The 25738-nt window shown below is 43.8% G+C and overlaps 1 protein-coding gene across 1 annotated transcript in view; it reads right to left on the bottom strand.

Annotated features, from left to right (window-relative positions):
• Positions 1–7904: 7904 nt before the first annotated feature.
• Positions 7905–25738, bottom strand: part of FAXC (failed axon connections homolog (Drosophila)) — a 23485-nt gene continuing 5651 nt past the window's right edge. Inside the window, exons 3-6 of the mRNA XM_010006324.1 lie at positions 21601–21797; positions 15083–15300; positions 9789–9905; positions 7905–8188 (exon numbers count right to left, since the gene is read on the bottom strand). Coding sequence (XP_010004626.1) covers positions 7905–8188; positions 9789–9905; positions 15083–15300; positions 21601–21797 — 816 coding nt within the window. The remainder of the gene's footprint in view (positions 8189–9788; positions 9906–15082; positions 15301–21600; positions 21798–25738) is intronic.

The following is a 25738-nucleotide window of genomic DNA, read 5'->3' as shown; positions in this document are numbered from 1 at the left end:
TTCCTGCTGGTCAGATGACTTAGGCCCAAACATGATATAAACATTGAATAATATGACTTTATTTCATTTTTCCTTACCACCTTTACCCCAGCTCCCTCAGCTGCTCCCCACAGGACTTGAGCTCCAAAGCCTTCATCAGCTTCCTTGCCTTTCTTTGGACACTCTAGTAGCTCAAGGTCCTTTCTTCAGTGAGGGGCCCAGAACTGAGCTCAGTACTGGAGGTGCAGCCTCATCAGTGCCAAGGACAGGCACTGGTGTGTAGTCCTGCACATGTATCACCTGCACACTCTTGCCCTGTGTTTATTCCAGCCAGGCCATGTCTCTGTCACACAGTCCCTATGCTGCCTTCGGGGCAGAATGCTCAACCTAGCTAAGGACTTACACTTGCCCAAAAATGTCCAAAATATTACCATGCAATGAAACTAGCCAGCACAGTGCTTTGGGCAAAGGCTTAGGCACTCCTCTGACAGAGTTCCCTTCCCAGGATTAATGGTCTTCATGCTGGTGGTAGTAGCCATGAAACAGAGAGAGGAACAAGGACCCCTCTCCTCAGGCCAAGTTTAAGTGCAGTCCTTCCTCCTGTGCTGGCCCCTGAAATCCTTCCTGTAGCATCAAGGGGACAGAGTAGCAGTGACAGAGTGAGCTCATCCAAGTCACACTGGTGGCTGAAGTATGTGCTTGTACAGATGAGGGTTTAACTCACTGGCCAGTACAGTTTCATGCACTCCCTGCTCTCACACTGAAAAGCTGACACTGCTCTACAGAAAGCACAGACATATTCAGAATAAGGACATGAACCAGAAAATTATTTTAGATCCATTAGTTATAATTTACACACCAATGACATACGGCATAAAGACAAAATATACAGATCTTCATATATATACACACATGGATCAACACAGCACACAATTTAAAGTTATGTTACAATTAAGTGTACAATTTTAAATATGGCTTTATAAACTAGTAGTTATAACAGTGCTAAAATAATGTATGTCTCATGTAAGTTCATAGACAAACAACATAATGAAGCTACAGCATTAAAGTCCTCATTTAGCAACGTGTTGCTTCGTTTTCTTAGTTAAACCTTGTACACACCATCTAACTGGATATATCCCTCCCCCTATTCCTATCCACACACACTTTACTCTTCCTGGATTGCACATCCCAATGATTAAAACTTGGAGACTTGCTTTCTTCAAGTATCTTGAAAAAAATTAAAACCTGCACATTTGAGGAAAGGTTCATTTTAAGAATAAACTAAGAAATGAGAGAACAACAGAAACAAACATAGTGCCCAGTGAGAGTATCAACACAATCAGTGAAGCTTGAAAATGCACTTCTTTTTTTTTTTTGTTATTATACAGCATTTTTTAAAAAAGGGTCACCATCTTGTTTGCCTTGCTGCCTCAAAGCAAATTTTTAGGCAAGGATAGTTAGGCAGAGAAGTAAAAGAAGTGGTAAATTCTAGGTCACTTGGAAGCTCTGTTGGAAACTCTGGCCCCGCTGAAGCAAATGGCACTTTTGTCAGCGACTTCCAAGGGGGAAGGATTTTATTTGTTCTGCAGAAGCTGAATGCCTTTTGGAAGCATGTGCTCCATTTCAGCTTTAGTTTGTTGAACTGAATGTGGAAATCATTAGACAAAATCCTACAATCCTTTTTATGTACAAGCCAGACTAATAATCTCCCCTGGCCTTAAAAATCTGGAAGTGGGGCAACCAGGACATGGCACTAACAGTTTAGCACTGCAGCAACACACAGAACATTTTCATGGATTGAGATTCCTGTGCTGTACAGACATTTCATTTTTTATCCCAAACTCTTCTGGGAACTACAGAAACCTTTGCTGAGAAATACTTCATCTTAGGGTAGTTCCATAGGGAAGGAAGGCAAGAGAAGCCCTCCCTGGGGGCCATCAAAGGGAGGACTGCCCAACACTGCTGAGACAGCCAATTAGTGCTTCAACACCTCTCCACTACGGCAAAGTCATAAAGACAAGGGTTGCTGGCCTGAAAATTAACTCCCCCCCCTCCTGTCAGAGACCCATGTGGTAGAGGGGGATGGACAACACCTTCCCTCAACAGGGGGACAGCCACTACCAGCTGGACACAACAGCCCACATTCACTGTGAGCTCAAAGCTGTGCTTGCTGCAAGGCCCTCTAAAGGTGTCACATCCAAAGAGATCCTTGTCCTTGCCCTTTGTCCCCAGGACACAGATGACACTGCAGGACAGGCATGGGATGGCAGCACAATGGCAGCCTCACCGAACCACAGCTACTGAAAGGAGCCCCTGTGCTGTCTACCTATCCCTAATGAACACCCACAGCACAGCACCCATGAATGCCTGCAGCACTAACCAACTGCTGAAAACCACTGAGGTCATCCAAAGGGTCCTCTTGGTCCATGGGATTGGACACAACTACTTGTGTGCTCCTGCAGATCACAGCCACCGACACCTAAGGCACAGGTCACACCTACACTATATATGACCACGTCCGTCTGCCAGCTACCAGGCCGCCCAATGTAATTCAGCACTTAAGAGAGCATAATTTGCTTTATTCCAATCACATGCCTAATTTATAATTTTGCAGTATTTGGGGGTGGGGGAGGGGCTAGGCTAAAGAGCTGCTTGTCAGAAAACAGACTGAAATTCTTATTGAAACATCTAAAGACAGGACCCAATTGAATTCATCCCCTGCCACAGAAATTTCACTTGGTGAGCTGCCCTGCATAAATCTGCACATAACACACTTTTCCAGCAGGCAGTATTTTGTAAGACTTCGTAGCTGACAGATACAGCCCCTTGAATGAAAACAGTATGAAACTGTCATGATTACTTGAGCAGACATCACTGACAAAAGGAAATTTGTGCCTGAACTGTTGCTACAGAAATATTTCAGGCAGTATTTTTTCAAAGAGACTACAGATCTGGAGGGACATTGCCAAGGTTTTAAGGATAAAAACGTGTGACTTGCAGTGTTATAATTGGATGGGAACAGTCCTCCTGATCTGAAACATCGGGTTGGGTTTGGTTTTTAAATCAAGCACCACATTTGTAGGATTTCTGTAGGACCTATACATCCCAGCATCTGCTTCCTCCACTTGGTAACAGTGAGCTCTGCTGACAGAGCCAATGAGTCCAACAGGGGTAAACAAATCCCCTCTGACATGACAGAGCCTTACACAGTCAAACACTGCAATTCACATGAAAAAACAACAGACTGTTTCAATTCCAGCTATTGGAAATGCTTGCTTTTTAAACTTCCATTTGCCAAACGAGGAACAGACCAATTATCCCTTCTCTTAAAGCAGGATGACTGAAACAAAGGCACTACTCAGCCACTGGTGGTATTCAAGGCGAAGTAACCAGGACGAACCACACTCCTCAAGGAGATGTGGGGTCATGCTCCAAGTTGTGAGCAGGGCAGGGCTCCTGCCTGGCTGCTGGAACAGCTGTGGCCAGGCTGCAGGTTCAGCTCATGTCATCCTGTTGTGACCCATCACTCAGAACCCTCTTTGCATCCCCCTTTCTCCTCTCCCATGCACTGCCTCCTCCCTTGGACTATTCAAGAGCCCCCTGCCCTATTACAGGCGAGGACAGGCAGCACATAGGAGCCTCAGACTAGCTTTCCTCCTGCCAGGACCACATAACATGGTCTACCTGAAACCAGCGTGGCAGCCTGGGGCCACAGCTGGGACCACAGACAGGTTTGGCTGCGATGCTCTCAGGGACCTCAGACATCTGACTTCTGGGACAAGGGTCCTTGAAGCCTTCCTGACATCATCCTCCAGTGAGTGTCTGGCTGTAGGAGTGGGACCCCCAGCTGGGAAAAGGGCCTTGTGTGGTCAGTGTCACCTCAGACACAACATCATGGCCTCCTTCCTCCTTCAGCTCCAGCTTGAAGCAGCCATCCCAGCTCACCCACCGGGTGGTCACCACCCCACATCTGTCCTGGGCTTCACTGCTGCAGAGACACCTGATGTCCCCAGTCCCCACCAGCACCATGGCCAGGACCTCTGGCATCCCTACGACAGATTTGCTTGGAGTCCTCATCAGTGAGGAAAAAAGAAACCACAGGAAATAAAAATGCTCTCTGACTGGTTTTGGTTCTGCATAGCCCATCAGCACCAAGATAAAAAATAAAGATGACTAAAGGAAACAAAACCAGAACACTGCAGGACTAAGAAAATATTGCTATTCTAGCAGAATTCTGGAAAGACAAAAAATCAGTTCTGTTTTTACAGAAGAAAACCCTTGTCTTCTCTTTCCCCATGCAATCCAAAATGAACCATCACTTTTTCATAGATGTTCAAAAACAATTATTTTTTTAAGCATTATTTTTTTCCCCCAGGAACACTGCACCAAGATGAGCTTCCAAAAGAAAAAAAAACTTGCATTAAATCCTTTCAAACAGGCCTAAGACTCAGTATTTGTTTCTGAATGAGATAAATAAACTCAAGGATTTCCCACCAAACCCAGACAAAATACTACCCCTATGAAGCCATGAAGAGAAACTGTTTCCTAATTTCACCTCTCATCTGAAACACGGCCAAGCACAGAAACCCAGACTCCATCTAGAGTAGCTGTCATGAGGAGAAAGCAAACTAACTTCTCCTAACTTCTACTCGGAAGTAACATGAGTAGTTCATCAGGAAGGGAAGGCATGGGATGAGCTGCAAAACCCATTCACCTCACACCCTACAAAACCCTCTCTGACAGCAAAAAGCTGCTTCCCCTTCTGCAGCCCCTTCTGATTCCCTCTTTCTTCACCCTCCCCAGGGGTGAAGCCCAGTACCTGGTCAGTTTGGACGAGGTTCAGTCTCTGCTGAAGCACACCGATTATCTGAAACAAAAGCAACAAACACCAGGTACAAACGTAACTGTGTCCCTGCAAGGCACCAACATCCTCAGCAGAGGTCACAGAATCACAGAATGGTGAAGGTTGGGAAGTACCTTAAAGACCATCAGGTTCCAACCTCCCTGCTATGAGCAGGGACACCTCCCACCAGACCAGGCTGCACAAGCCTCATCCAACCTGCCCCTGAACACCTCCAGGGAGGGGGCAGGCATAACATCTCTGTGCAACCTATTCCAGTGCCTTACTGCCTTCATGGTGAAGAGTTTCTTCCTGATGTCTAACCTAAAATCTACTCTCTTTCAATTTAAAACCATTACCCCTTGTCTTATCACTGCCCTCCCTGGTAAAAAGGCTCTTCCCATCCTTCCTGTTGCCCCTTCAGGTACTGGAAGGCCACTGTAAGGTCTCCCTGGAACCTTCTCCAGGCTGAACAGCCCCAAATCTCTCAGCCTGCCTTCACAGCAGAGCTGCTCCAGCCCTTGGATCATCAAAGGTCCCTACGCAGTAGCACTGACCCTACCTGCCATGCCAGCAGCTCCAGATGCCAGCAGGCAAACCAGTCCATGGTATGGCACCAGCTGTGCTTCAGGCTGGTGCCTCCAGTCCCTGTGCCCACCACTGTGTGTGGCAACGTGAAATCCAGATCTGGCTACACTCACACAGGAGGGTAAAATAACACAGCTGACTTCTGGTTAACCCACATTTGGGGATGTTGCAAGGATGCTGCCATGGACTGATCTGTCAGCCCACCAAAATTATAAAGGTGATACGGCCTGATGAACTCAGGCTGGTCTTGACAAATACGACCCATGGTTGGGACCCACCTGCTGCAAGGACACCCTGCCAACACTGGAACAGAGAAAGCAGAGTCTTCAAACACATGTGGGTAAATGCATAAGAACACCTCCATCAGGATTTCCAACACACAAACTAAACACACACACAATTTCTAAAGTGGAGCTTTTTGATGTGGATGTCTTTTATCCAGACTACTAATGACTGCATCTTTGCAGGAAGCATCTGCTCTGACTTGGCTTTGAAGTTTCACAGGCATTTCAGGCCTGTTCTCTCAAGACCAAAACTTATCTTCTTGTGCCCTATTCCTGTGCTTACTTTCCAGAAAAGAGTTCAAAGTAAGTGGATGATTTCTTCTTCCTACTTGGTTTTGGTTCAATTTGCAAATGATACTTGCCCACAACATCACAGACCATCGGCTAGAATATGGCTCCAAGGACATGCCTGGGGAACTGAGCCAAGAGGTGTAAATTCACACCCATCTCAGATCACACCAAACTGGTCAGCTCTCCCTGCAGTGGCTCCCAAGCACAAACAGACCTGGGAACTCACTGCAGACATGTGTGTTGCTGTTTCACAGTCACTGCTAGCTCGGTGTTTCCCCCGGACAAGCACTCTCCTCTGAAGGACACACTCCATGATCCAAGATTCCTTGAAGGCTGGAGTTATTTCAAGCTCCAGACTATTAGGATTACCAACAATTAATATCCTAAAGCAGCTGTCTACCCTGTCTGCTCCCAGAATGTCTGACACAACCAACACATTATAAAGGTTTTGCAGAGGGATCCTGATTCGTCCAATCCATAATTAAAATATTCTTAAACATTCCACCACCAAAGTCTGCAGGCAAATACCCCATTTCATATGCATGTTTGCAAATATCATAACTGTCTATATGTTCTAAACGCTTTATCTCTACTTAAAACCAACAAGTCATGGCCAAGCAGCACTGATGTCCATGCTTACCTTCAAAGTGGTGAGTAAATTCAATGGATTAATTCTCACCTCTAACCTGCATTTAGGGACACATGGACTGAAAGCATGTCAGCACCTGTGCAATCATGCTGGATTTGGAGTTCCAGATCCACAGATGTGCTAGCAAAGGTGCTTTAAAATCCATTCTGGTCAGTCTTTCAGCACCTGGAATCCCCACAGCTGGTGGTGCTGACACAGCTGTCCTATCTCAACCATCTCCCGTGCACTGGCTGTAGGGACTGTGCACTCTAAATCAGCACAGTGCCCAGCACCCACTGAAGTAACTTCTAGAGATGAAGTCAATGCTCCATTTGATTGCCTGGCCCAACATCTTGCATTTACTCAGCATTCCACACCTAGAAATACCCCAGATCATTTTGCATGATTCATGGGCTTGAGGTGTCAGCTGGTAAAGAGCACAAAGCATCCACTGCTGAGACACACCAGACTTCAGTAACAATATCCTGATTCTTTATCCTTGCCTCAGAATAGCAGACAGCAGCCAGTGGCAGGAAGTAAAACATCATCATAATTTGAAAACACAGAAGAAACTTAGATGCCTGAGGCAGGCTTTGGCCAACACACATTCCAGATTAAGTGTTTGGGAGATTATACATTAAAACTGACATTCCTCTCTTGAATGAAAATATTCTACAACAGTGATTTCAATCTTCTGCAAAGAACAAGAAACACTACAAAGCTTCTTCAGTAGGAATTTGTTTTCCTCCTGCCTCTCCTTCACTGTCTCAGAAAGAACTCAGAGCAGTCCTTTCTTGCAGACACTATAATAATACGTGCACCCAGAGTGTGGGTCACTATGAAATAAAATACCCCCCCAACAAAGCATCAGTTATTTTCTTCCATGGGAGAAAGGTGTGCCAATCATGCCTCTTGCATTTCTGTCTTCTGCCCATTCCTGTGAAGGCAAGATATCAACTCAAACCAGCTCTGGCAAATGCTCCACTTCCCAGAGGTCTGTCTGAACCAGCTGTGGAATCTGGTTTTGACACAAACAAAAATGTAGATTGAAAGGTCCTGTTGCCCTCTAAACCTCCAGTCATAGGTGTTTTAAGTAACTGCTTTCCATGGTTCCACCTGGACAGTTACACAAAATGAAAGAAGGCTAAAATAGGCCAGGCAGAGTATGGCAGCTGAGTCAAGCACAATGCTCACTTTCAAAGTGGTGTAAACCTCTTCCTGATCTGGAGGAGAAAATAAATTGCACTGATCCCATGAAGCAGCTTGTCTCCAAAATGGAAGATGCTTGCACCCATCACTTGCATTGTTCATGATCTCTGTAGTCATCCATGTCCACATCCGAATCAAAGAGGGAGTGTCCAGTGTAATCTGTGTCAGGGGTCTGAGAAATACTGTTCCCTTCCTCATCAAATGTTTCTGTCCTTGAATAAAAACTGAAGTCCTGCAAAGGGGAGTAAGTCTTGCTTGCTTCACTGCTTTCCTCAGATTCATACAGAGTGTTATCATCATCATGGTGCCATTCTGGCCAAAATTTCCTCCTTATTCTTTCACAATACATAGCAAGGTTAATCAGTTCACCTGCAACACAGCAAAACAGACTCCAGTAAATACACCCAGTCAATAATGCTCTAACTTGCCAGCTGATGCAGAAACATGTTAGGAACAAATCCTGCAGGTTCCTTCCAAAGAGATTTCAGAATTCCAAGATTCCATCAATCCTCTTAACAGCTCTGTTTGTAACTTTCATGTAACTTAAAACACATATTATTAACCTACATACAATAAGAAGAGTTGCATGGGAACAAATATAAATGCATGTAGCAAAATACCTATGCCAAGTTCAGCCTCTATAGAAATAAAATCAAGACCAGATACTAAAAATTTAAGTTTTTCATAGTAATATTCTTGCTTATTTTGCAGAAACGTGGTTTCTAAAGACAGAATTTGATCCTATGTATACAGTGCTTACTGAAATACAGTTAATTTGGGTTTTCCACCACCAGGTGGCAGCCTTGTCTACAAGATAAATTCACATTTAAAAGTTTTAACACGGTCACTGGCTCACCCCTAGCGTTCCTAGCCCGAGTACCTAATGCCTTATGTTTATACATACAGGCATGCTTGAGTGTCCTTAGAGAAGGAATTAAAAAACGGGAATTTATAATATATATAATATACATTAAAGGGAATGCCTATGTGAAACCTACACTCACAATAGCCTGAGTAGGTGGATGGGTACAGAGAACCATCCATACTGCTTGGGTATTTGCATCTATTACCATCTATTTATTTTCACTAAAGACATCCTAGTTCAATAAACATAGTACTCCTTCTTAAAAGCCATGGAACCTTCAGAATTTCATTTGTGATTCCCCAGACATCAAGGGGAAGAACTGTAGAGACAATACTTAATGTCCTCATCTCAAACATTTTTTTCCTCAAAGTTTTAACAGTCAACAAGTCTAGGCTTCCTAAATGTTGCTTTAGCTCTCTCTTGCACAGAAGAGTAGATCTACAGATCAGATTCATTCCTGTTACATCAATTTCACATACTTTTCCTCTTTAGCTCTTCCCACTTTTCAGACTGCATGGTTTTATTCTGAGACGGGATGCAAAGATACCTACCTTCACATGCCTATAGCACCCTACAAGGAAAAAAAGAAAACTAAAAATGTGTTTGTTTCCAATTCAAGCAAAAGCACAGTGGCTGCAAAGTCAGGCTGAACTTCTTCCTTCTCCAGCACCTTCAATAACAGCAAAGGCTGTGACTGCCACGGGACAACAGCAGTTGCAGCTCTACCATCAATGAAACTACTCAATTCAGCAGAATTTGTCTCATAATTGTGCTTTCATCTTCTCGTACTTTACTTAGCATCAGAGGCATTCAGTCTTTGCTACATTAAACAGCAGAGAGATCAAGTACAGGGACAGAAACAAGGACTGTGCAGAACATTAAAAGAAACTGAACGAGTTTAAGACAAAACAACATTACAGGATACAAATGCTACATCAAAGCCAAGAACAGCCAACAATGCAGCTGAAGTGCTGCTGCAGTCTTCAAATGTCTATTAAGACATTCTTCAAATGTCTAATAATCTCATCAAATAAGATGCTCCAAGTTTAAACATGGCAAATGCCACCAAGAGCTTTTCATCAGAGATCACTTTAGCTTTCTTACCTTTGATTAGTCTCTCTGGCCGAGTCCCTGGGAGTGTCCACATTGCCTGTGCCAGATGTCCAAAGACAGTGGCATCCACGGTGGAAACATGGGGTCCCATAATGTACTTCTTGTCACCTGAAAATACAACAGCAAACATTTCTCACCTGGATGTCACTTCTCCACAGTTAAAAAAAAAAAGGTTGATTATACCTTTAGCATATTTTTCACTTAAATCATTTAGCTGAAAAGGTTCACTCATTCAAAGACAGAAATCCAATGTTGAATATGGTTCAAAAGCTGCTGCTAGAGTTCAACAGGCAAAATACATTACTGCAGCTTCCCCTGTGCTTACCAATTCTTTAACTAGGCCAATTACAGAGCCACCACTGGCCAAGTAACCTCCCCTTCCCCTCACAGCTGGCAGCGCACACACACTGCAATAGTTCTGCTGCCTTTCAAATCCCCTCTATAGCCAACAGGTCCCTGAAGGCACCATTTTCTCCTTTGGCATAGACCTAAAATTGTTCAACCACGGTTCCAAATCATGAATGTGCCTGCTGAAAGAAGCTGGTTACCCTGTATCTCTGAAGTGTGCAGATCCAGTTTCAGGTCACTCAATCTGATCACACAAAAGAAGAAAGTCATGCCCAAAGCTTTCCTCTCCCACCATTTGTTCAGGTGAAACCAATGCACCAGCATGCTTTCCTCTCCCACCATTTGTTCAGGTGAAAGCAATGCACCATGCCTGGCAGCAACTGCTCAGAAATGACCTGCATCTCCAGAAGGAGGACACAGCTGTAGGTAGGAGTGAACATCTCCCCTCACATACCACCAGTGTCCCCACCAAACACTGGTTTCTCCTGCCATGGGCCAAACAGAGGCATGTCAGGCATACAGGCAGGCAAGTGAAACAGCAGCCACTTGGGACTGGCCCAGGTCAGAAGAGGGACATACCTGCTCCACACACTATTCTGCTCAACTCTGTGGGTACCCCAATGCCATGATGGTCTTAAGTGACCACCACAGCACAGACAGATAACCACCCAGGACAGGAAGAAAATGATGTTTCAAAGCCATTGTTTGCTAAGGAACATCCTGTATAAAGTTGGTTCCTCATCACAGGCACAAGACCAGGAGCAGAGAATGCACACAGGGCACACAGCTGAAACGTGTGGTATTGCAGGGGTCAAGTTAGATGGTTGTTGCACTGTCCCTGCCCTGGCCCAAAGCATTATAAACTGTGAAATGTGGTAGATAATTGAATTCTTCAAATCCAGTTATCCCATCTCCCCAGGACATTCTTCCCCTGCCCAATATAAGTTGCCTGTAATTCAGCAGGTTATTAAATGTTAGGTTTATTAAGTGAGTCTAGAAAAAACATCCAGCAGTAAAATGCATCAAATTCCAGAGTACAGTACAGCACATGTTGTCATCCTCCTGTACTGCAGTGTAGCAAAGCAGTGCTCAGGAATAACCAGTAACAATAACATCGCCTAACCTGCCAGATGTAATTTTAACACAGTTAACTCTCCCCAGCCCTTTCACAGCAACATCCATCTACTGCTTGAAAACTACGCACAGGGTAAATGTTACATCTCTTCAGTATTTATGTGACCCTGAGCTCACACACAGCTCAGAAATCGGTCCCCAAACCACAGTTATAAGCCAACACTAGGAATTTAGCACCACACAATGGGCCCTGAGACTCAATCCATAATGATGCTGTGCTGGGAAGTAACACTGGCCATTTCCATCTTGCTACCACTATGGCCAACAGTGAGTGAGGGCTGCACCATCCTGCTCTTTTGCAGAGTGGTTTCTCCAGGCACAACACCCCACACCTTCACATGCATGGAAATGAAGGGGAAGAGGAAGAAATAGAGCTGGGGTTCCATAAAACTAAACCTGGCCTTAGTTCACCTTGCAATATATAACATGGCTTCAATGCACATCTCCTTCTACCAGATCCAATCTGTTCCCAAATCTTCCAGCACAACTTTTTTCCAGAAGACTTTCTGACAGACCAGGTGCCATCTCTTACACAGCACCTGTGGCATTGATGCTACCACAGTGCTAATAATCTCAAAGACCTCCTTGCATCCTCTGGCTAATCCAACAGAAATGCAATCACCGGGTCACACTGGACCTGGACCCGATTTGTACCACCCGAGGATCTGAGAGCACACAGCTCTGCTACTCACCAGTGCATACACCAGAGAATTAACAAGCAGCTACTCCAGCATGGAGTCAAGAAACCCCATCAAGAGATGTTGATGAGACACAGGGCTGGTGGGAGATTTGCAGCCTTCCACAGCAGCACATACAGCCCAGGCAGGCTGCTGCAGGGCATTTCAACCAGCATTAGAGGCTGGCATTCAGGTTAGTCCCACCTCTGTGTTTCAGTGCTGAGCAGCCCTGCCCTCTGCAAAACTGCAAATGCTTTTCAAAAGCCAGTTCAGGCTGCTGCTGCCTTGCAACTCCCTGCTCAAAACCCCCATTTCCCCAAAAGCTTGAGGCAGGCAGGCAGGCAGCTCAGAGGGCACCAACAGATTTATGGACACTGCTCATTCACTTGCATCTTTTAAATAATTACCAAAATGTACATTTTTAATACATTGCTAGTTATATGCCCAGGTTCCCCTACTTCCTTACACTACTACCAGGCAGTAGGAAACTACTACAACACAAGGAAATACATTTGTGGTTTAAACACTACAGGACAGAGAGCAAGATGATACCAGTGAGGTGGGCTGATACAACACAGGAGGATTCGTTCCATTTCCCACATTTATATGAGATCTGGTGGAGTCTGTTAGGGAAATAGGTACATGGAAGAAGGGAAAAGGATTCTTAGAAATTAAAAAGAAAGGAAAAAGTACAAAGATGCGACTGGGAATGTCAAAATGAGTGTCACAAGACCTGGCAGCTTCCAACTTATCATTCGCCAGAAGCAGCTCTTGGAATTTAAAAGTTATTCTTGTTCCTACTTGAAGGGTCTCTGTTAAAAAATCGGGAGCATTAAAACAATCTGATATGCCTGACGCCTGACAGCTACAGTTTGGTATGTGCAGCTATTCTGCATGACACACATCCTTTTTAAGCTCTTCAGATTGCCCTCTTATCAGTGGCCAAAAACTCAGCTGTTTCCTCTTCTGGGAAAATACATGAGACCATAAACATGGAGGGGAATGTCTAAGATTTGTGTGCAGGCAATAGGCTGAATGACCACATTCCCCATCCCCCTGTGAAACAGAATAGTCTCCAATCAGGCTGGAAGTCCTTATCCCACTGCCTGTCCCCACACCAGGATACTACCTGGAGGCCACAGTTACTATATCCAGCCACAAACAGCTGGCTGGAGAATACCTGAGAGTGCTGGTGTTAATAAAAATCAAGGCAATTATAGAACAGTAGACAAATCCAGCAATAATCAAAAGGGCAAATATAACATAATCCATTTCAAAGGGGAAAATGGAAAAAAAAAGTCCAATATTCAGATGGTAATGTAGTAAAAAAACAGAAATACAGCAGATGCCCATCAATGCTTTTTGAAGTCCACAAGCCACAACATTCTCATCAATAATATGGAAGTAAAAATAAAACCCCTGCTTGTAACATAATGTATCATGCCATTTATAAAATTGATAAAGTGAAGAAAACACCTGATCCTTGAGGATTTCCAGTGATTCTTCCCACTAAAACCAAGAGACTGTTTGATTATAGCATTTACCTTCACAAGATGATGACCCAGGCCACCCAGGAAGGGAGGAAGAAATACGAGGAGCATCTGCCTTCAGGCTGGAATTCGTCAAACTCCAATTTGAAACAGGTCAATTTGGAACAGATTTTGATTAACACATGTCACCAATTACTAATGAAAGTGGTGGCAACTCCACCTGCCAAGATCACATCATTAAAACTGGAAGCCTTTTGGAAAAACATGCTTCAGCCAGAAAAAAGACACAGGCCTCAAGATAGCAACCAAGCAGTTCAATTCAGAGATGTGTCTAGACAATTTAATACCTTTGAACTCAAAACTTTACAAATCTGAGTGTCATCACAGACTCCAGAGGAAGAGGGATGCAGACTTCAAATAAGCAAACAAAGAGACTTTTGCATTTACTCAGGAACACGTTTCAGTTTTCTCATGGAGACTACATCTACTCTTGGTAACCAGGGTCAACTCCCTCCAACAAGGGGGCTGGAACAGGAGTTGGATTAAATTTTTTGTTAACAAACAAAATGCAGCATGACAAAAGACTGACAGAAGATGAGCTGCCAACAAATCTCCCCCTTTTGTATCCATGCATCACGTGTCTTTTTTCAACCTTGCTCCCAATCAAGCAACTCAGCATGTTTGTTTCAGAAAGTAAAGTTACAGAGAACTCCACACATCACCATCTAGGTCCTCTGCAAATATTTTCCTTTCCAAAATGTCTTGGAAGTCCAGAAGCTTCTGCCCCCTGCTTGGCTCTCCTCACTTTGTTCCCTCCATCCACTTCACACTCATCTATTCAGAGCACATGCAATACATTCTTTCCCCAGAGTGCAGGGCAGGGAGGCATTCCTCCTGTTCCCCCAATCAGCCACCTCTTCAAAGTCATCATAACAGGGAACAAAGCAGCTACACAGGTACCATCTCTCTTGGCTCCTTGTGCAAGAGAGATAAAAGCTCAAGGGAATCAAGAATCTGCCCAAAACTAATTTCTCAAAATGCACATTTTGATGAGTCTCAACAGACTGCAAGGTGAGGAACAGTGCAGACAGGTGCAGATTTCAGCCTGAGCTACACAGCAGAAACAAGGCTTATGTGGTTTTAGCTCAGTGAACTCAACCTTAAGATTTACCCTATGGGATCTACCCATGACAACCAAGAAGCCTAAAACCACCTATTTTGACAACACAGATCAAACTCATTTTGAATAAAGCTGCTAACACCAATCAAATACAACAAAGTCCAGCTCATCAAAATAATATCTAGAAAGGGCTTACAAATGGCAGCCTCATAACATTCTATCAAACAGCCATGAGTCCCAAAATGAAAAAATGTTACACCCCCAAAAATATAAATGAGATTTGCAGAACTAAACACTAGGCTTTCAAAGGCACAATTTGGTAGGAAACAGCTGGGAAATAACAACTGTCCCTGCCAGAGCAAGGGCGGCACTGAATGACAGCAGCAGCACAGATACTACCTACTGACAACTGGAGGTTATTTGTGTATGTGATGAGGTGGCCAGGAAGGAATCGATTTTGTCCTGAGGCCAGTGGGCTGTGAACAAACAGAACACATGTAAGTCATTGTACATTACCCAGGAGGCCTGCTAGAGTCCTCATGTCCTTCTCCATCAGCGTGTACATCTCCTCCTCTGAGAAGCGACCGATGCCATGGCCGTACATCTCTCGCTTCACGATCCCCTTGGTCAGGTGGCAGAAGATCCACTTCAGCAAGTCGCTAAAGGGGCCAAAAAGTGAAACCATCTTCTGCGTCTCGTGAAGATTTTCCACCCACTGGCAATAAGCTAAAGTCCTAGGAGGATGCAAAAACAAGTTACGGTGGTAGAATATCTCACAACGACTTGGCAGGGAGCTTTCCTCATGCTGAGTGCTCCCCGCCCTGGTGAAGGAGTTTCCCATAAAGAGCAGACCCTAATGCAGCTTGGAACAACAGCAAAGTGACTGTGCAATACTTAAAACACACTGCCCAATGCTTATTCTGTCAGTAAATTCTGACTCACTTCCAGAGAAGATGAGATTTTTCAAGCTGCAGAATTCTGTTAAACTCACATTAACAAAGAGCCAAAAGTGGCACAGAGGGTTTATTAGCTAAAGATGACTGACTACACAGACCTGGGGAAAATAATGACAAAACACCCCACAAAGAAATCAATACTTCCCACCAAACTCTTCTTGCTTTCTACACGACTGAAACTCAGCCAAGCTGTAACTCTGCCCCAACATCAATATTGTAGCAGTGACTTTTCAAAAGATCTCTTGCTCTCTTCAGAAACTAGCAATGACACAATCTTTTAAAAATACAATTTAAAAACAAATTGAAGGGGTGGGGGTTTTTGAGTTAGGTTTCTCTTGAATTCTTTCTATGAAAAATTGTCCATTGCAGCACAATGCCTTGTGCTCAAAGTGATTTCATGTAAGTCATTAACAGTGAGGCTCGTGCAAGTTTTGCTGCAAACATATGAAGAGTGAAGAACTAAAATGTACCTGCTATGTTTCTGATGGCTTTTATCCTCAACAGGTTTCTCCACAAGCTCTTGTGCTGTATTGATATACCACAAGCATCCTGCTGATGTTTCACACACTCCAGTACCACTCTCCTAATGGGGTTGTTCTGCACAATCCTTGTTTTTCAAACCAGATGGATCAACTCAAGTCACTGAGCTGAAGCGAAGTTTGAAACAAAGCCAGATTCAGTGAGAAGCACCAGCACAAAAGGGGGGATGTGAAGCCAGTAAGCACAGGAGTCTACAGCTACTGTAACTCCAGAAGCATTAACTTTGGATAGAAGATGTGGTGTGAGGCAGCTTTGCTCCAGGAACAAAGGTAAAACAGGATTTAAGAAGGATGGAAAGAAGACTGGGCTGAAAGCATAAGGGTGCTCCACCAAGCAGAACATTTCAGTAATCATGCTTCACTGGGCTGGGAAAAGACAAGGTCCCTTAGGCAGGTTCAGCTCTGAATACAGGGGGAAAAAAAACCATCTCTGGTCTTGACGCAAACACCAGGAAATAATTATTGTCTGTATCTCTTAAGTTACCACTGATTACTTCAGTAAGTTAAGCAAAACCTGCTCTCTGAGAGCACTGCTGTGTGTCTCTCTGCAAAGACCCTACTTCCCCAACAGAAACCTGACCAGCTTCATGTGTCAGCTCTGCAACAAAACTTAGTTGCTTTAAGACAACAGGCCTGGCCACAGAGAGAGGGACAACGTGAAAAAGAAGCCAAACAAAGCTGAAAAACAGAGGAGACTCTGCTGCAGCATTCTGTAAACCTAACCAGTTGCACAAGACTAACCTGGCCATATGGACTCATCATCACTATTGCTCACTCCAACCACACCGGCGAGCTGGCACCGCACCAAGAATGATCAACCACGTCCAGGATGGCTTTCATTTCATGAGACAGGATGAAAAAGGTTTCCCACAAAGCTAATTAGCCTATACTTTAGAGCAAAAATACAGTTCCTAGGCACTTGCTTGCTATGGGGCAGAAGGTCTTCAGGTCTGGAAGAGGCAGAGATCAGATGAAGCACTTAATGATCAGGACAGCAAGGCAGGAAGGGCAGAACTACACAGGATAAACCTGCTTAGGCTAAATTGTCAAGCACAATCTTAGACATCTGCTTGTCACTTTGAGTGAGTAAAGTTGTCATCTGTCCCAGAACTCAAATTTCCATGGGCAATGAAGGCAGCTAAACAACCACAGAGTTTACTTCTAAAATGTTATGGTTCTGAGCACGCAAAAGCAAAGAAAAAAGTAGGCTCAGATTCTGAGAAAGTTAAATGCACTTTTTAAACAATCTTTACAAGCACTTTGTTAAATCTATGCAAAGGTTCACTAAAAGGTGCCACCTACCAAAACATGTTCCTCGGCCTTTAATCCCACCCATCATCCCTCTGCTCAGACTGCATTACTAAAATATTATCAACATTAAAAAATGTTAGGGTCTGGAGAAGAGGAGGCTGAGGGGAGCCTTTATCACTCTCTACAACTACCTGAAAGGAGGTTGTGATGAGGTGAAGGTTGTTTTTTTTCTCCCTTGTAACAAGCAACAGGACAAGAGGAAATAGCCTCAAGTTGTGCCAGGGGAAGTTTAGATTAAATATGAGAAGAAACATCTTCACTGAAAGTGTAATTAAACACTGGGACAAGCTGCCCAGGATGGTGGTTGAATCACCATCCCTGAAGGTTTTTAAAAGACGTGCAGATGTGGTGCTTAGGAACATGGTTCAGCACTGGACTCATTTGAGTTAGGTTAATGGTTGGTAGAGTTAAGTTATGGTTGGACTGGATGATCCTAAAGGTCTTTTCCAACCAGAACGATCCTGTCATTCTGTTAGGGAATGCCAGAAATCAGGTAGTCTACATAACCTACTTTCAGCATAACTATACAGTTAAAACTTCAGTTAGTAGCTAAAGGATGACATAATTATTTTAAATACTGACCTGAACTGAGCACTTCAGGAAACATTAACATTCCCATTTGTGCCAGCACATCTGTACAAATCTTAAAGAGTATAAATAAAACAATACTGCTCAAGAGCAAGGCTGCAGGGCTGAAGCAAATCTGAAGTCTAAATGTAACAGCAGCTTTGGCCTCAATACATAAATCAGGAGAGGAGATGGAGAAAGTGACTCATCAACAGCAGCTTGGCTGATTATCCCTAAAGTGTCTGAACATCAAGGCAAGGAGGAGGTGCTCACAGGGATGTGAACTGGGGGGTATTTTTCCTATCTGATTTTGTGCAGACTGGAATTTCTTGATATACAAAAGGATAGTAACAAATTTGTTCCACAATCAGCTGTAGAGACCTCACCTGCTGTGAGCTGGCCCAGAGCAACTGGCTTTTCAGCTACCAGCAGCATTCAAGCCTCATAATTGCTAATAGCAGGAGAGACATTGCTCTTATAATTAACTGGATATATTTAAATATAATTATATTATAGACATATTTTATGTTTAATACATGGCAAGTCTGAGTATCAGCCAAACTCACATGCATTTGTATTCTCATTCCATGCTTCTCCTGTACTTCAAGCAGTCATCACATAATGTGATATTTGCACAGACTTCTTGAGAGACAAAGCAAGAAATTAGTTAAATATGTGTATATGTGCACACCTATGAATCACTACAGTTGTGTTTGACAATACAGCTAAACCAATCTAATGGGTTAGTTTGGTTGAGCTGCATATTCAAGGCTTTAGGTTCTCATTAAACACATTAGCATCACCAACATGAGATCCCTCTCCTGAGAATCAAGTGCCAGAAAGCACCTTGCACTGACTGCTAGCCCTTCAGGCACCAGGAGCTGCCTAGCTTGAATGCTGGCAGTGCTGCTGAGCCCAGCATGTCAGCACCAGAAGGACATGAGAATCTGACATCCTCCAGCCCATCTCACACAGAGGTCGGATCTCACGAACATGCTGCAGATACAGCCAAAACTCAATACATCCTGAAGATGGCTGTGTGCACCCTGCTGGTTTCTGAGGGCCCACAGGCCACTGCAGGCAGCAGGGGTGACCCAGGGCAAGCCTCCAGCAGGTGACAGAGGTCTGCATCAGAACCAGGACCTGGGCTGAGAGCCACAATACTGGCCTGCTCCCACCTTTTCCCTGCTGACTCAGCCCAACACCCATTCAGGTTAGCAGGCTTTTTTCTTCTTTGGCCAATTTAAACACAGCTAAATCCTGACAGCTATGGCATTCTCCAGGGAACAGGAGCTCCAGTGCCAGCTCCAAATCAGTCTTGTGCATCTCAGAGATATGCTCTAATCCTGGCACTAGAACTGGGATGCTCACTCCCTCACTGTCTCTCAGCCTGGGGCAGAGGCAGGGTGTCTAGAGGATGAGCTTCAGAACAGCCCTGCACTGCTCTCAACTCCAGCCAGAGCAGCAATTTCCACCTGTAAGAGCCAGTCATTGGCAAAGTAATTGGTGAAGAGGAGCAATTACCTCAGCAAAAGACAAATGTTACAGGAGGAGATGCTGAGAACCCACCAGGATTAGCTTCATCCAGAGACAGCCTACCACAGGATGTACCTCGCTGCTCTGGTTGATAAATGTACTCCAGTGTTACTTATTTATGCTGAAGCTACTTTGTATGCTGCTGGCAATGAACTGGCATGAATCATGTTTTATGTCACTGCTTTGGAGGCTTGATTTTATAAACCCTATTCTGCAGAAAGGGGATCACTGTCAGAAATCCCTCACCATAGGGCTTGGGGACACCATGAACAAGCCCTAACCTGCTGGTGGGAAGTGGGCAGGTTCAAAGACACAGGTGAAGGGACCCCACAGCCACAGATGCAATGCTGTCAGGGAGAAGTGCAGTCCTACTCAGCTAAAGCCAGGCTTTCGTTTGGTGTAACTACAGGATGGTCAAAGTTGTTATCCAGGGATTACAGGGGTACAACTGTGATGTCTCCAAGCTCAAGCTTTGCCTAGCACAGAGAACCATCATGGTGTAAGCTCACCAACATAGGATAAGGCTTAAGAGTTGGATATTTTACTCCACTGCAGAAAAAATACATCCCTTAGGGAAACTCAACTGTGCAACTAAACAGAAAGGCAAGAGGGATATACAGCCAGGCATGCACATCTCTGTTCCTACTTGGCCCAGCTTTGTTCACCAATTTCAATGCCACCTACCTGGGTCAATGCCTGAATTTGCAATATCCTGCATGCTCACCTGTGTCATGCCCAGCAGTGCTAAGTCAGCTCAGAGGGGCCTGGATAGAGAGGCAACAGCTTCACAAAGGAAAGCAGATTTGTAATTGACACACTGCAGCACTCAAGTTTGTCATCAGTTATGTTACATTTAAAGAAGTCAAGTCTATGGACTCAAAAACAACACTAAGGCAAGAAGATGGAGCATTAGGGGATTAAAAGTCCTCATCTTCCCTTTGGCAGCTATAATAACTGAGGGTAAAAATGGAAAACCAAAGAAACAAGTTAGATTTGCAGGCTATTTGAGTCAGATTTCTGAGGCTATGGCACTGCAGATGGTGAAGGTCACACTTCTTAGAAGGCAGGGATTACGTTTCTAAATCGTATATTTAAACCTTCTTACTGAATGGTAAAATTCTTCCTAGGAAACACTAAAAATTATTTGAAAAACTGTACATACACATTGTTGCTCTTCTTCAATCAAAAGGTAAAAGAAAAGGCAGATAAAGGCATTCAACTTCAATCACACATTGTTTTGAAGAAAACAAGTGCAACGAGCATGCGATACTCAGTACATCAAGGACTTTAACAAGTGCCAGAAGCAAACTACTGGGAAAAAGCCTTGTGCTTGCTGAGTTTGCTGACAATGCAGCATCTAAGTCCACCTGCTACTTCTATGAATCCAGACAGGAAAGGGCACTTAAGGGGCTGAAATGTTAAGTGGATGGGCAATCAAAGGTATTATTTTCATAGATGCCAGTAAAACGTGTAAGGTATCAATCAACAAGGTTATATTTGTTTTCCATTTATATACATACTTCAGCTTCTCAGGATACTGTGGCAAAAACCATATCCTACCAACTGGAAGTGTTGTCAACAATACACACCAACAGGAGTATCCTGTGTTACAGGAAAGGTAATAATCTAGATCATAATCACACACACATAATAATCCATATCATAATCACACACAATTAATTCAAATCAGTAACCACGAGAACACAATATTCCAGATTAACAACAAATGCTGGATTTGCTCCTCTGCATCCCCCAAAACATAAAACCTATTCAGCCACCTTAATTTTTTGCTCTTTATTAACCAAGTTGTTTCTACACAGAGGCCATATGAAACAGGACAAGAGGAACAGCTCACTGCCTCCTCCCTTCTGCAGAGCTGCAGGTGAACAGCCTGACTCCTTATCTTGCTTAGACAGCATGACAACTTCTCAGGGGAAATAGCCCAGCTCAAACTAGCATACACAGAAAGAAGCAGCAGTTTTCTAGGGTGAAGAGAGTTTTGAAATTAATAACTGGGTACCCAAGTTTCTTGCAAGTGAAAATAAGCATTCACATGCAGGCATGTGGGGCACAGGGGCAGATCTGCCAGCACAAGGACGCAGCCAGTGTCACCATCCAAGCTTACCAGTAGAAGTGCTCCTCCACCATCTTTGTCACAGCTCTGGAAACTGCTCTTTCATGTGGACCAAGGTGTTTATTTAAATTGACTCCAAGTTTCTCTTCCAAAAAGTCAATAATGAACTCAGTGCCAGATACCTTCTTGTGATTGTATTCAATCCAAGGCATTTTCCCTTGAGGGGAAAGTTTTCCATCAAAATAGTTCTAAGAAAAAAAAAAAAGGCAAGTAAACAAACCAACACAGAGACAACAAAGGCCCTTCTGGAACTATTTCAATGAGAATAAAGCTTTTAAAATACTTTTCTGTCATTTTAAAGGCATCATTATCCAACAGTTTTTATTATTTTTTTTTAAATCAATATTGTAGTGGTAGCTGTTCAATCAGAGCAACAGCTTTACCCTACATGACAATTCAGATAAAATTATTTCTATTTATTTTGGATGCCATGTGATACAATATTCTTTAAATACCCTGGTTGCTGAAGGGGTTGGAGATGTTCAGCCTCCCAGAAGATTTGGCCTGTAATTCTAAACAAGTTCTTAATGACCGGACTCACACCTAAGTCTGGCTGTTGCACAGAGCAGTACTCTTCATCTTAAAAGTGCTTTATAAAGGCTAATATATTACCTATCTCAGATAGCTGCATTACCTCTAAGGATAATACCTACACAATCAAAAGCCTATGATGAAAGGCACATCATTCCTTTACTGGTCACATATGCTTCTGCAACCTTCTGAGAAAATGAATCCATTTACAGACACACCCATTACAGTTGGGTTTTCCAAGAGTCCAGCAGCCCTGCATCACCAATAAAGGTGCTCGGTGTAGCCCTCACACAGAAGAAGCAACATATTCTTCCCATTTTCCAATTGGAGAAAATGAAACACAGAGATTGGAGAATCTCAAGTCATCAGACAAACATGAGAGGAATTGCCAGCTTCAAAAACATAATCAGGCATTTAACTTCATCGCTCTCTTACTTCTGAAGGCAGAGACACAAGGTAGAACTTTCTTCTGATTCCCATCCTCCCATCCTGTTAATTAGGGAACAAAAAAGTCCTAGCTCAGAAGGCCCAACCACAAAGACTCACAGTAAAAGCTCAGCACTTGGCCTCTGGTAGTCACCCAGAAGCATTCAGGGTCAGCAGTTCTGGTCTCAAGTATCTACCCTTCTTGAACCCACTAAAGATGGGTTAAGGTGCTCTGGCAGTGAGGAGTGTCCACCACAGCACACACCTCCTGCTCAGCCTGAAAGCACAGCATCCTGGCTACTGCTCAACACCAGGGTCTGCAGAGCACTCTGAGCACACAGCCATTCCCACAGGCTCTTCCCTCCTGGACGAAAACAGAACGGGTAACGCTGCTGGGAACTCAATGGGTAACACTGCTGGGAACTCAATGCCTTCTGGCTGCAGCCTCTTCTGGGATTTCTGCCCAAGCAAAGAGCATGGTAGGGACACCAGATTAAATGATGTCTCATCTACTGCATCCCTATGTGGGTGATCAAAGCAACTGAATCCACCCCACCTGCACGTGTGGGTGACACAGGGGTTAATACTCTGGTCCATGGGAGAAACTCTGAAGTTGCTAACACCTGAAAGTGCCAGGAGAGAACTGTCTCATCCTTCCACCTTCCAGACCTTTCCTTCATCAAAAAGGCTCTTTCAGCACTCACACTGACTTACAGGTTTCCACAATTTTAAATTATGAATTTACTACAGAATCATAAGCTTCTTCTGGAACTACATAGTGTGTCTACATGGCACTGAGCACTGCTGACTTCATCAAGCCCTTTCAGTATCAGACTTCCCTTCCTGTGCACAAACACTGATGTTTTGTAGAAGCTATTTAGACTTGAAGATGTGTTTATTACATACTGCAATTACTGTAGTCAGTATCATTTGCAATCCAGAAAAACAAAACCAAAAACCTTATTATTCTTATTATTCAACTGCACATTTCTTCCAAATCACATAGATAACACAGATAAAAATACTGCATAAAAACTTGTTCGTACTGCATTAATATTACACTCTCAAAAATACAAATGAGAGCTAAAGTTCTTATAGGAAAGTCACAGAATCATAGAATGCCAGGTTGGAAAGGACCTCAAGGATCATCTGGTCCAAACTTTCTAGGTACTACTATAGTTTATATGAGATGGATCAGCACCTGTCAAGCTGAGACTTGAAAACTGTCCAAGGTGGGGGAATCTACCACTTCCCTTGGGAGACTATTCCAACGCCTGATTGTCCTCATGGTGAAAAATTTACCTCGTATCCAGTTGGAATCTCCCCAGAAGCAACTTGTGCCCATTACCCCATGTCTTTTCCATGTGACTGCTTCTAAATAGGGAGTCTCCACCTTCTCAGTAGCCACCCTTGAAAAACTGGAATGGTAATGGAACATGGTAAACTGGAGCCCCAAGCCTTCTCTTCTCAAGGCTGAACAAACCCAGCTTTCTCAGCCTCTCCTCACATGACAGGTTCTCCAGTCCTCTAATCATCCTTTTGGCCCTTCTCTGGACCCTCTCCAGCCTCTCTGTATCCTTTTTGTAGAGCAGGGACCAAACTGAATGCAATACTCACTTGAATTTAAAAAAGCTTTCTTGGGATTTTCATGTTTCACTACATATCAATCAATGACCTGAGAAAACCTCAGTCTCTTGACAATTCCGTTATATTGTTCTTGCATCCACTGTTCTCAAATGATAAATTTTAGGCTTCAAACCTCATTATCCTTATGGCTGCTACTAACAGCCTTCAAATATTTATCCATTTTCACTTAAAAATTGTTCCAGCTGCAAAGCAGAGAAAAGCTACAGTATTACCATTTAAAAACAAAAACAACCAAACAAAACATCCCCTTGTACCTCATAGTACATTTAACTGAACTGCAGCCTGCAAAGCAACAATAACAACAGCTCCTCAGAATCTCATTTATAGAGGCATTTATAAACAGAATGGCATAGGGCACTTCTGGGGTAATTTTATAGTACCATCCAGAAGAAATTAGGTTCCACATTTTCAACTGCTGCTCCTTATGCTTTTGCTTTTACTCATGTCACTTCCCAAGGAGGCTACCATCTTCACAGACCTGGCATGAAAACAGCACGTTTCTGCTGTGCTAATTACTTATCCAATTACATAAATGCTCAGCTCTTCATACCGGTGAGAGAATCGAGGAACACCCAGAAGATCTCCACAAGCACCCAGAATGGGCTCTTTCAAAGCAAGCTTTACCAAGAAAAGCATCAAACATTTTGAAAAAAATAGGTAGGTATTACAACAGCCCAGCTGGGGTGGGGCTGCTCGAATTATTTCTTATGGAGAAGTCACACTTAGAAAGGCTCACTTCAAGAAAACATCTGCACATTACAAGAGCACATCTGTTGGGAGAAATTCAGATGGCAGTAAGGTAGGAATGTGCCACCCCATTCCACTCCTTGCATGCCATTAAGGCATGTTGTGTAACACACAGCTTTATCCAACAGTCTGATGCACTATAATGAACACAAGAAATGGAAAGAAAAAAAGCAGTCCGACCACCCCCTTCCCTCTTCTTCACCCCATTTCACAGCCCTTCCTTTGAAGCATCCCCTCCCCCAGAAGGTAATGACCACAGCAAGTCTCCAGAGGAGAGCCCCAGGACCAGCTGCCTCCCAAAATGCTATTCCTTCACCATAACAGCCCCTGCAAATACACAGGGAAGCAAGGTGTGTCCTCCTGCATCTGGCTATATCCTCCCTCTACACTCACCCCACCACCCACTGGGGGGCCATCAGATATCTCTGTCATGTACAGTGTTCTAACAGGTAGCGCAGTCATGAGGGAACAAAAGAAATGTCTCCAGGAAGTGTGAGTATAGGAAACTTCATAACTCCAGCTGAGAAAGGCACTGCCTGCTGCTTACTCTCCTGCTCCTCTCCCACTTAATCCCACAGTGACATCCATACTTTGCTCCACCTGCCACAGCTGAATCCAGGACTGTACTCCTAACACATGGACAGAAAAGGAATCTGCCTCTTCCAGAAAAAATTGCTGCATCCTCAGCTTACGATACCTTCACCAAATTTACCTCTAAAACCTTACACAGGGTCAGTAACCCCACAAACACCTTCAGCCCATACAAACTAGCACAGCT

This window comes from Chaetura pelagica, unplaced genomic scaffold (genome assembly GCF_000747805.2).
Source record: "Chaetura pelagica isolate M959 unplaced genomic scaffold, ChaPel_1.0 scaffold399, whole genome shotgun sequence".
NCBI lineage: Eukaryota > Metazoa > Chordata > Aves > Apodiformes > Apodidae > Chaetura > Chaetura pelagica.
This window is presented reverse-complemented; position numbering and strand designations above follow the sequence as displayed.